The 12,836-nt window shown below is 48.0% G+C and overlaps 1 protein-coding gene across 1 annotated transcript; it reads left to right on the top strand.

Annotated features, from left to right (window-relative positions):
- Nucleotides 1–7,242: 7,242 nt before the first annotated feature.
- Nucleotides 7,243–9,957, top strand: LOC311248224 (uncharacterized protein; the record flags this gene model as incomplete). Its single annotated transcript, XM_084339147.1, has 3 exons — nt 7,243–7,391; nt 9,182–9,860; nt 9,910–9,957. 3 exons carry the CDS (start codon nt 7,243–7,245, stop codon nt 9,955–9,957), a joined length of 876 nt encoding a protein of 291 aa, XP_084195273.1.
- Between the last annotated feature and the right edge of the window lie 2,879 nt (nt 9,958–12,836).

Raw genomic sequence — 12,836 nt, 5'->3', positions numbered from 1 at the left:
TGCGAATTCTTCTGCCACTTCGCATAGAAGTCCACACACTTCATTGTGTCTCCTTATCCTATTGTCCTTCAGGACTCTGCACCTGCTCAGAATATGCTTCTGAGACTCCCGCCCTACGCCACACAGGCCACACTGTCCCTTTTCTCCAGCACCTCTTTCCCGGAACTCTTTTGTATTTACCACATTCGCTCTCAGCTTAAGCCCTATTATAAAATGTTTGTCTTCGAAACCCACTGAGTAAGGGTCCCTCAGCCAGGAGTTGCTGAGTTTGTCACCTTTAAAGCAAGCGATCCCCTCTCCCTGAACCGGGAGGGCCGACCATTTCTCAAATTCAGAATCCCTCCAGTCAGGGGGTTCAGTCCACACCGGGCCCTCCCCTCCTGGGGTTCCCTCCAGTATGGGAGCGTTCTCTGCATCACCTCCCGCCGCCTTCCACAATTTTTTCACTGTCGGTTGTCCAATGGACTGCATGGTCACTTCTCTGACCCTGGCTTCATCGTTCTTCGCCAGTTTTATCACCCTTCTCAGCTGGATTCTTGGTATTACCCAACTGAGTTTAGGGACCTGTAATCCTCCATCCCTCGTCCTCACGTACAGCAACCCGTTAGCTGTCGCTGCAGGCAGGTGGAGCCATTCCTTCAAGCTGTTTTGGATCCTTCCATCCAGGTCTTCCAATACTTTACGCCTCCCCATTCCATGATCCGCTCGGAAAACAAATTTGGGAATCAAATGCTCTTTGGCCAACACCAGTTTTTGAACAGGTTTAATGTTAGCTCTCCCCAATCGAGCCAGCCACTCCGTGCAGTGGTCCACCAACTTCGGGTCCTTGATCCCCACCGCTGGGTCTATCTGCATCCCCAGGTACCTCTCCGACTTCCCCGGGGCTATCATGGGTAACTCGTTACCATCAATCTTCCACTTCTCACAGTCATTATACACTATACCATTCGAGCCATGTTCGATCAAAAAGGCATGGTACTTCTTGGCGTTCACCTTCAACTTGGTCGAATTGCAAAACAGTTCCAGGATTCTCAGGTTGAACTTCACTCCTTCCCAATCATTGCCTAGAATGATGAGGTCGTCAGCGAAAGCCAGGGAGGTAATCCTCCCGCCTCCGACATCCACCCCTCTACCTTTGGCCTCGAGGGTCGCCAACAGGGGGTCTATGGCGATGTTGAACAGGAGGGGTGACATTGGATCGCCCTGTTTGACACCCCCCCTCATCTCAACCTCACAGATCTTCATATTGTCCCGGGTCAATATCGTCGAGCAGCCAGAGTAGGAATCCTTCACTGTGTTCAGGATGTGCTCATCTACTCCCCTTTGTTCCAACGCCGCCATGATATGTTCATGCGATACCGAATCAAACGCCTTCGCAAAGTCTATCAAGACCACTCCTAAGGACCTCATTCCCGTGCAGACTTTCATCAAGCTGTCAAGTAGCAGCAGGTTGTCAGAGCACCCTGCAGTCTCGACGAAGCCCTTCTGCCTCTCATTAATCGGGCAGGCTTCCTGCATCCTCTTATTCAACACGGACGAGTAGGTCCTTAAGAGGATGGAGCTCAGTGTGATGGGCCTCCACTGACCTATATCCTTCAGCTTCTCCCTATCATTTGTTTTGGGGATGAGCGTTGTTCTGTTTTTCTTAAACTCTTTTGGGATTTTCCCATTTAAAAGCATTGCTGTGTACAGGCGGGCGCTCTTGTCCCCATTCCTGTCCCAAAGTTTGATTTGCTGCACCGTCGCACCATACCAGCCCACTGCAGAATCAGTCTTCAAAGTCTTCCTGGCATTCTAGACTTCATCAGGGCGTATTGGGTCAGAGAATATTTCATTTAATGTCTGTTGATCAGAGTGGAAGCCCAAAAGGCTGGAGGGCGTTATTTCCCCTTCCCAAAGCTTTTCATAAGTTTGCTTTATTATTTTACTATCCACTTCACAGGTGGCAGCTTCAACATCATCCAGGATCCAATGAGCCAAGTCCGACCTTTTCTCCTGAAACATTTCCTGCATCTTCTCATAATCTCTCGTCTCATCCTTCGGACCATCACTCCTAGGCTTCTTATTTCCAATCAGGACCTTCCCCTCTGCCTCCATGTCCCTCAGGGCCGCGGCAACCTCCTCCTCCACCTGCTTTTCCGTTAGGACCTCATATTGCATGGAGTCAGAGTCCTCGTTAGCCCTCTCCATATTACACAACAGGTCGTCTCTGACCCTGTTGGGCAGCACTACCCCGGGACGAGGCGTAGTTAGGAGGATGGTCAGGGCTTCAATGTCCCTCGCCTCCAACCCCTCCTTTTCTCTCTTCTTCTTCATGCTTTTCACCCTGTCCCGGACCTGGCTCTTAGTCAGCCCCAGTTTCCCGGCCGCCCGTGCATAAAAGTTCCTTGTGCCCTCCTCTCGGAGGAGCATGGCCTTTAGGATACTCACTTTCTCGGTGCTCCAGTGAGTATACACGCGCTCCCTGGGTGCCTTTGCTCCAGACTCTCTTTTTGCCCGGGCATGGTACTCCGCCGGGTGCATTGTCCTGAGATGCTGGGCTAATCCTCTCTCCACCTTGAACCTCCTATCACAGTGGCTACAGTGTAGCGCTCCCGTATTCGCTGCCCTGCGTCTCATTCCTGCACTCTCACACTTCGGCGCATGGCACGCAATGGGCAAGAAGGAGACGCCCTTCTTCCCGCAGCAGCGACACACATAAGAAATGTTCACCTTATCGTGCTTGGCACGATAGTGCTTAGTGGCTTTCGTCGCCATTCCGAGGACGACTTCGCACAACATGCACTTCTGGGCAGTGAACGGAATAGGAATATCCACTCGCTGCCCATACTTCATTCCCTTCCTTTTCAAGCCAAGGACGGCTGTCTCCATCTCTCGACCATCCTCCTCTCCCTCCTCGGACTCAGAATCCATGTTTGGCCTTGGAAATCCCTTTCACTCCGCTCCCTGTCAGCACACAACCTCTCTCTGCTCAGTAGTACTGACACCTCAGCCCCCTCAGGCTTGTCCGCCTTAAGTACCCAGACCAATGAAAACGACCCGTTTGCCCTAAGCCAATGAAAATGGCTCGTTTCCCAAATACCAATGAACATTCCAGCGCGAGTGTTCTCCAGCCCTCGAAAACTTCGAGTTGAGAGGCGTTCAATGTTCCCCGTTTTCCCCCGCTCCAAAAACGGATTTTCACCATCGCTCAAGTATTCCCTTTCCGTCACTTCCTTTAAGACTAGGTAACTCCTATCTTAGGTGGGCCCACGCGGAACCCGGCCTACAGCACCTGGGGACGCCGTGAGACGTTGACCAAGAAGCGAGGCGTACCCTCAGCAGCTAGTAGCCTCGTTATACCACGCATGCACTGTTATTAGTGTATCAAGCAGCACTCGTCAATACTACCGCCTTTGCTCTGTCCACAGACGCGGCCAAGACATCTCTAGGCTTATCGAGGTTTTTGCTCTCGCAACTCTTTGTACAGGATTAGGAGGTACCTACACCAAGGTGGGCCCACGCGGAACCCTGCCCACAGCACCCCTTGGCCCCATGCCCCAAGAATATTGGCGCTGCACCTTTGCCTATTCGCAGTCCTGCCTCCGCGGCACACAGGCAACTGGTTACGTACCATCGGAGACTTACTTATACTTCGGCTAGGGTCACATCGCTCAAAACGACTCTTTATACAGGAAAGGCGACAGTATACGGAGTTTGGACTCGCGCAACAGACCGCCATTCCCGCCCACCATCCACGTCGACTCACCCACCCGACTCCGGCTGTGACCCAGGGTCCCAGTCCAAGTCCTAGCGGGTGTCCGAACGCGTACTTAGGGACGGGGCTAGGTATTCCGACAGTGTTACACTACCAGAGTAGTATCAAAGTCAGGAACTCAGTGTATGAGCCTTCGGGTCTGAATTTAAGGGGACGAAGGCTTCCACCTGCGACACCCCAATCACGAAGATGGCTTTTTACAGCCATCCCCGATGTTCTGGCCAGGCGCTCACCACCTCCTCCCTCCCTTTATCTGCTCTCGACTCACCACACCAGACTCATATTTCATATAGGGCTATGACGCTTTCCTATAAAGCCGTAATGGGTGTCGAGCGCATCAATCGGGAAGGGCCAAGTTCTCCGAGGGAGACACGCCCCGTCTCGAAGGAGTAGGTAGCATGCTGGAAGTCTCGTTTTTATATCGGAATTAACCAGATAATAACTTCCACTCCATCATGCACCCCACAGAATCGAGAGAGCAATCAATCTGTCAATCCTTTCCGTGTCCGGGCTACCGACCGAGGAGTCACGCTACCTTCCGAGGTTTCACGCCCCGACCCAGAGCCCGCGCCCCGGGGAACTTAGCTGTCAGGACCGCCCCGACTTCTTGAAGACTTCGCCACCCCCAACTACATACAGCAGCTGAGGGTGTGTCCCGCGGACCACCACGTGGAGGTGTCTTCATTAGGGGTGGCACGCAGAGCACTAAGACCTGGGTGGCACGCAGAGCACTAAGGGTCCAGGTCTAGCACCTCCATAGATGCTATGTACCCTGGATTAGTTCCCCTCGCACCGGCCATTCCAACTGTTTAACGTATTTCACCGGCGGCCGAGGCCTCCCACTTACGGCACGGGCACACTGCTAACGAATGAATTTCATGCGCGGCTCCCTCACGGGATCGCACACACCTCCCCCCCGGGACTATATAAGCGCGCGGCGCGCAGGGAGGAATGCACATTCAACAGAGCATTCTACAGACTACAGACTAGAGTTTATTTCATCGACCTTCGCTTACATAATACCAGCTTACATAATGCCATTGGGTAAGTAAATATTTACACTGTTACCAACATGTTACCTCTATTTCCAGGATTATAAAAAAAATACATTGTTGTTTACTTCAAACTAATCTCTAAATACAGTGTTGTATTTGTATCACTATGAATTGAAAATGGGGGACCCTGATGTAAACAAGACAAACGTATTTCTCTGGTCTGCATCCCCTTAACACTTTGAATGCCACAAGGTGGCGCCAGAGGTAGCGCTTCAATGCCACCATCGGCGCCAATGTTACGCTTAACACTTTGACTGCCATGAAACGTCTTTTCACGTCATTGCTGGCCATGCTCAAGTTGCCGGGGGACGCTGTACGTCGTCCTTATATCAATATTTCAAAAATCTGCGATCGGATTCATATCTCCCCTCCGCTGGCCTGAGATCCACCAGCAGGACCCACTGAGCTCTCTGGCGGTTCAGGAGCGCCATCTGGTGGCCGATCGGCGCAATCGCCAAACAGGATGTTGAATAGAGGTTGTCCTAGACGACCGTAGTACTTCCGGCGCTCGCTATAGGTCCCGCGAATCTGGCTCGTCACACTACACAGTGATCGATTGCCAATAACTCGATAAACAACATGATTTGGACGTATATACCATTATACAAGCTGGAGATGGACCGGGTAAATTTACATCCCATAATGATAAGATTTCAACTCGACGATGATCGCCCAACGGCGCGCGGAGACTGGGGTGAGTTTCAGCGTGTAACGTTACCCTCTTCGATACTAACTGCTATTATCAACATTTGACCCACATTAGATGATTGGTATAACGCTGCCCACGGAATTATAAACGCCCCCTAGCCCATCCGGTCAACATCAGATGACGTGTAGTAACTTCTAGAAGTACGTCTAGTTGGAATTTTTTATATCGCGCTGATTGCCATAAAACTGTATTGCATCATCAATATAATGCATTTGGGGCTATAGATCACATTCTGGAGAAAGCTGCAGAAAGAGATGAAAACATACTTATACATTAGACCATACTTTACTATGAATATGTGAATGAAAAAGTTTAACGTTGCTACACAATGAACAATACATATAGGACTTTGAATGGGCCCTAATAATGGCAATGTAGCAATAGAATTTAAAAAGTTATAGCCATGCAAAGAAGGGGTACTTCTCCATAGACAAATAGAGCCGGCAACCTATGGTATATCATTAATTTAACCCAAGGCAACCAAAGTGTTAATATCGCCTAATCTATGTTTTAAATTATGGCTATGTGTCTAATCTGCCTGTCGCTTATCAAAGAATCCTTTTCCAGTCAGTGCTGTCAAGGCAGATTGGTTTTTTATCGCTTCATTTCAGTTTGAGAGCATTTTGAAAAGCACCCGTTTTGAGGTAAAAAACAGTTCATTCTAGACCATTCTATGATAATAGTCTTTTACTGGAATATTCCAGAACGTTGATATTTGTCGGCCTATTTATGAATCGTTTTCAAATAAACGCTAGATGATCAATATTATACGTGCACGCAAGCACATTCGAGCCGCGCACGGATAATCGCCGTGTTCATTTCCTCTTGGACTTTTACAGTGAAACCGAAAGAGCTCATTTCACAAAACAGCCTATATCTTCATCAAAATTAGTCTGATTATCCTAACACTGATAACATAGATTCCTTACCTGACATCAGATGGTATCCAACTGGTATATTCCAATTCCTGATCACCATTCGGAAAAATCGATAAGTGTATGGATCCAACGTGTGTACAGTGCAGTACATGATTCCGCGGGTCTGAGAGGCTCCAGAATGAACTGTGATAACCCCGGCTGCATCAGTGGACTGGAAAATGTGGAGTACAGGATTTTTTTCCCCATCCATTTTCATTGAGTCCATTCCAAAATCCCTTATGTCATCTGGGAGACGATAGGGGGCGCTTTTTTCCACATCTGATCGCCGGCGGCGCTCAGGTATACTAGGGTAGGCTCGCGTGATGCAATATGATTTCAGATCGCAAAAAAAAAATCCGAGAAATTTCGTGAGTGGCAGTGAAAGTGTTAACAATTGTATGTATTGAGCTGTAGGCCTACTGTATTGTACCCATTCTTCAATCTGTTAAATAAAGTTTTCATGTATCATTATCATCAGTATCATGTTCTGATGAACCAATGTAAAGAAAAAAGTCAACCAATTTCAAGCATGTTTGTTGGACCCCAGAGCATTTGGGTCATCAGCAGTTGTTAGTATTAAGCTGTACTGTATTGTACCCATCAATCAATCAATCAATGTTCTAATTTCCACATTTTGTTGTTGTTTTTGTTTCTGTGCGAGTTGTAGACTACCCTAGGAGAAATAAGCTTGCACTTTATATCCTGCTTCGAATGCAACAGAAGAGGAGAAAAATCTGGGTGCATCCCATTAACCAGAGAAGGAGGGAGCAGGGTGCTTATTACCATCTTGTTCGGGAATTGAGGATGGATGGTGAACGCCATCACCAATACTTCCGGATGAGTGTGGAACAGATGGACCACGTCCTGGCTTTAGTGGGTCCTGACCTACAGAGACACAGCACAACTTGGCGGCCTGCCATCGAACCAAAGCAACGGCTTGCTGTGACCCTCAGGTATATCAATTGTTTGTATTATTTGCACACACCCACAAACAAACGAAGAGACCATATTAAATAAATGTACTTGAAAGTATTTATTAAAAAAGAAAGAAACATAAGAACTGTGCATAAAAAATAAAAGTGCAGACATTGAACAGTGAAACAAATTATTAATATAACGATGCTGCACAAAAAAATTGTTACATTACAACGAACAATAACACTATGTAACAACCATCAAATGCACACACATCCACACACACACACTCACTTTAAACAACTCACTGCAGCACCCACTTTAACCACTTTAGAACACCTAAACACACTTTATATTTATTGGTAAAGAATTTGCACTACAACCCATACCTCATTACACCTTACTGTAAATTGTACCTAAATTGTACCTCATCCCATTTCTGCTTTGCACTTTAACAGATTAACAGATTAACAAAAAAAAAATTCATTATAAAGGAACTGGCGGGAGTCAAATCTTCTGTGTCCTCTGCTGTTGGGAGAGGTAATATTAGTAGCTGCTGGTAGGAAGGTGTTTGGCTGGGGTGTTGTTCTTGGCGTGAAGTTGATGGCTGGTGGAAAGGTATTTGTCTGGGGGGTGGAAGGTGGCGTGAAGCTGATGGCTGGTGGGAAGGTCCGGGGGGTTGATTGTGACGTGAAATAGATGGGTAGGAAGGTGTTTGTCGGGGGTGGTGTTGTTCAGGCTGTGCAGACCGTACTTCCTCCTCCATGTTGGCTATATAGTTGTGGATGAATGCGGTTGCAATAATTTGTTGTTGTCGGGGTAACCCATTCAGACTGGGGACTATGCCCATTGCGAAATAGTACATCTGTTCGTCAGCTGTAGGGATATGTGGAACATGTGGTGGAGTTGGAGGTTGTTGTGAAGTGACGAAATCCAACAGCTGCTGGGATGGGTCGAACTGTCTTGTCCTTGTTCGGCGTAGTGGCTGCTGGACCGGAGGAGCCGCCGCTTGTCCTGTGGGGGTGGGGATGCCTGACCTCACGGTGGGGATGGGGGTGCCTGACCTTGGGGTGGGGGTGCCTGACCTCATGGGGGTGGGGGGATCTAATCTTATGTCTGGTGGTGACCGTGGTGACCGTGATCGATGTCGCTGTTGTGATTGTCCTGCTGTGGGGGAACCTGACCTGGAGCTGTGGGTGGGCGTGTCAGACCTTTCGAGCACTGGGGTTCCAGGTCTGGATGACAGTGCTAGCTCTTCCAGGTCTGGACGCGGCAGACTGGTGGTGGAGCTAAACAGATTTAAAAACAATTTATTATTTGGGACCTAAATAACTACAATTTATTAATTTTACACAAGATTTCCTATTGTATAGATAATTACTCTAAATAAGAAATTATTACATCAATGTAGAATATATGCATTTTTGAATAAATATAAACAGAGTAAAATATAATAAATTGTTGCTACTAACGTTCTGGGCTGCACAAAAGGTAGTAAGAATGCCATAATCCTGGCAAATTACATCAATGTAGAATATATGCATTTTTTAATAAATATAAACAGAGTAAAATATAATAAATTGTTGCTACTAACCTTCTTGGCTGCACAAAAGGTAGTAAGAATGCCATAATCCTGGCAAACTTCCACTCTTTCTGGCTAGTGGCCCCAGAGCCGCTTCGTGCTGGCTTCGGCTTAGATTTCACATAGGAATCACGAAGATTCTTCCACCTCGTCTTGCAATCATCCGCTGTAACAGAGTAAAAAAGCAATGTTTTAGTAACCAAATAAAATAAATAACACACTCTTTTGTCATTTGTATTTACACAGGTTCCTGGCAACAGGGGAGACTTTTGCCAGCCTCGCCTTCAGTTACCGCCTGGGAAGGTCAACAACCAGGGACTCAGTGCACATGACGTGCAATGCAATTGTGACGAAGATGATGGCCGCACAGTTCCCCAGCCCAACAGAGGAGAGATGGAGAGAGATTGCATCTACATTTTGGGAGAAGTGGAACTTTCCCAACTGTCTCGGGGCACTTGATGGGAAACATGTCACGATCCAGGCACCAGATGGATCGGGGAGTTTGTTCTTCAACTACAAGAAGACATTTTCAATTGTTCTCTTGGCGTTGGTGGATGCCAACTACCGGTTCATCAATGTACAGGTGGGAGACTTCGGCAGGGCAAGCGATGGAGGGGTCTTTGCCAATTCCAATCTTGGGAAAGGGTTGGCAGACCAAACCATCCATGTGCCTGCTGACACCCCTCTACCTGGATCTGGCATGCAGGGTCCAATGCCATTCGCCATGGTTGGGGACGCTGCTTTCCCACTCAAGCCTTACTTGATGAGGCCGTATCCAGGACAACACCTCCCGAAACCTAAGCGCATCTTCAACTACCGTCTTTCCAGGGCACGGATGGTGGTGGAGTGTGCCTTCGGAATCCTGGCATCGAGGTGGAGGGTGTTCCACACCAAAATGAAGATGATGCCAGACAAGGCAGACAAAGTGATTTTGGCAGCGTGCATTCTGCACAACTTTCTTGTGTCCCCCACAGAGGACCAAAGGTGGCTTCATGAAGCTGAGCAAACAGGCGAGCGCCTAGGAGGGCCTAGAAGAATGGGTGCTAACAGGGGTGCAGGGCCGTCTTACGAAGTGCGTGAGAAACTAAGCACGTTTTTCAATTCCCCTGAAGGAAGTGTGTCCTGGCAGGACAACATGAGCTAGATTGTTGTGTTCTAAGAAGTGTAATAAATACTTATCCACAAACAATGTTTTTTATTTATTTATTTCTATGTAGGTTATGTTATGAGCATATTATTACTCATCTATTATGTTAATAACAATAACCATTATACTTATATGGTGGAGTCAGGTAAAGTTGGCCACTATGTCTGTCTGTCTGTTTTGTCTTGCTTTCTCTGCAGGGCATTTGTGAAGAAGATGGTGGGGGGGGGGGGGCTCATTTGTTTGTTCTACAGGTCTTGCTCAGCCAGCAAGAGGTCCAGAGCAATCGAAACTTTGGAGAAGATGGGTGGGTGGGGGGGGGGGGGGGGGGGGGGGGGCACATGTGCTTATTGAGACTGCAATGTCATTCTTTACAAAGTTAGGAGATATAGTGCTATATGGAATCTGTAAAAGAAATAGCATACATTAACAAATAGTTTTAAACTAACAGATAAAAGGTATTGTTTTAAGACAATATTTAAACATAAATATGGCCCATACCAACATTAAGTTGAATTGGGCTGGCCCTTTGCAAAGAGTGATGCAGTCCCTAAGCACATGTAGCAAAGCCCCCCCCCCCCCCCCCCCCCCCCACACACACACACGAATAATCAAAGTATGCTTGTAGGTCTTTTGAGAAGATGATGGTGTGGGGGGGGGGGGGGGGGGGGGGGGCTTTGCTACATGTGGGGACTGCATGTCTCTTTGCAAAGTTAGGAAATATAGTGCTATATGGAATCTGTCCACGGTCTGCTGAGGTTGAGAGCAGTCACACCTGGGCTGCACCACGGTCTGCTGAGGTTGAGAGCAGTCACACCTGGGCTGCACCACGGTCTGCTGAGGTTGAGAGCAGTCACACCTGGGCTGCACCACGGTCTGCTGAGGTTGAGAGCAGTCACACCTGGGCTGCACCACGGTCTGCTGAGGTTGAGAGCAGTCACACCTGGGCTGCACCACGGTCTGCTGAGGTTGAGAGCAGTCAAACCTGGGCTGCACCACGGTCTGCTGAGGTTGAGAGCAGTCAAACCTGGGCTGCACCACGATCTGCTGAGGTTGAGAGCAGTCAAACCTGGGCTGCACCACGGTCTGCTGAGGTTGAGAGCAGTCACACCTGGGCTGCACCACGGTCTGCTGAGGTTGAGAGCAGTCACACCTGGGCTGCACCACGGTCTGCTGAGGTTGAGAGCAGTCAAACCTGGGCTGCACCACGGTCTGCTGAGGTTGAGAGCAGTCACACCTGGGCTGCACCACGGTCTGCTGAGGTTGAGAGCTGTCACACCTGGGCTGCACCACGGTCTGCTGAGGTTGAGAGCAGTCAAACCTGGGCTGCACCACGGTCTGCTGAGGTTGAGAGCAGTCACACCTGGGCTGCACCACGGTCTGCTGAGGTTGAGAGCAGTCACACCTGGGCTGCACCACGGTCTGCTGAGGTTGAGAGCAGTCAAACCTGGGCTATACCTGGTGCCCAATGCCGCAAAAGAAAGGGAAAATCAGATCGGGGTGATGGGCTTCAACAATATCTGGTCGAATTAAAGAGGCAGCGGGAAGAAAATGATGTTGCCGATAAAAAACGCAAAGAGCAGTGCTGACTGGGAAAATTTTATGAAAATGCAACACGAAGCAGAAAACCGCCGCTTCAAGGCTATGCAAGAGCAGCAGCAGGCCGACACTCAGATGATAATGCAAGTAATGCAGGGTTTTATGAGTGCTTTGAATCCTGCCCAACCACAGCACCCACCTGCCCCCCACTGGAGTCCTATAGATCCAAGGATGCCCCCAAGTACCTGGCCCATGACCAACCCACCATCATCTATTAGCCAGCCACTCATCCCACCTGCCCCACACACTAGCCACCCACTCATCCAACATGCCCCACACACTAGCCACCCACTCATCCAACCTGCCCCACACATGAGCCAGCACCCCCTGTTCCCTGAGGGTGAAGATGGAAGTCCAGGTCCTTCATGGTCATACCATAACATGTAGGCGTGTAGCACTAACGTGTAGGGTAGTTTGTTTTCAAGTTCAAGTTTGTTTTGTTTAATTGCATACAATGTATTTTATATAGTCTTTTGCATACAATGTCCTTTCTATTATACAAACACGTGTCTTTATTTTGCAATATTTCACCTTTTTTTATAATGACCCTTGTTCAAATGTAACGGTTATGTCATACATGTTGTGTAAAAAAAATTTACATTTCCATTTTGCATTTTTGCAACTGTGTACTTTATTTTTGTAAATGTTTGCTTGTGTGGTGGACCGTTGATGTCCTGCACAGTTCTTTATAAATAAAATATAAAGTAATGTGTCACCAATGTTAACACAACATGTCACTAATGTTAACACAACTGTCACCAATGTTAACACAACATGTCACTAATGTTAACACAACATGTAACATTAGTAACACAACATGTATTTACAATCACAACTATTGTAACGCAGAAGTGCAGTGGTCTATAGCCTCTGATGGTCTGGTGCAACCAGCTGGATCAGCCAATCATGGAAGGGAATCTCGTTGGGGCCCGGGCCTGGGTGTAGTACATCCCCTGGATTTACAGCCCTGGCGCCTCTGACTGACAGAGCATCTGAAACTAACTAACCTATTCAGCAAGTCACTGGTATGCATTAAAAGATAAATCAGAAAGCTATAGCCCACAGTATTATGTTTGCAAGTTTCTTAGTTAACTAGCTTGCTAACACATACTAACAACATCCATGTATGTACTAGTGACGTCCAAAATAACTGTAGTA

Source organism: Notolepis coatsorum, assembly GCF_963971535.1.
Source record: "Notolepis coatsorum genome assembly, contig: SCAFFOLD_320, whole genome shotgun sequence".
Lineage (NCBI taxonomy): Eukaryota > Metazoa > Chordata > Actinopteri > Aulopiformes > Paralepididae > Notolepis > Notolepis coatsorum.
This window is presented reverse-complemented; position numbering and strand designations above follow the sequence as displayed.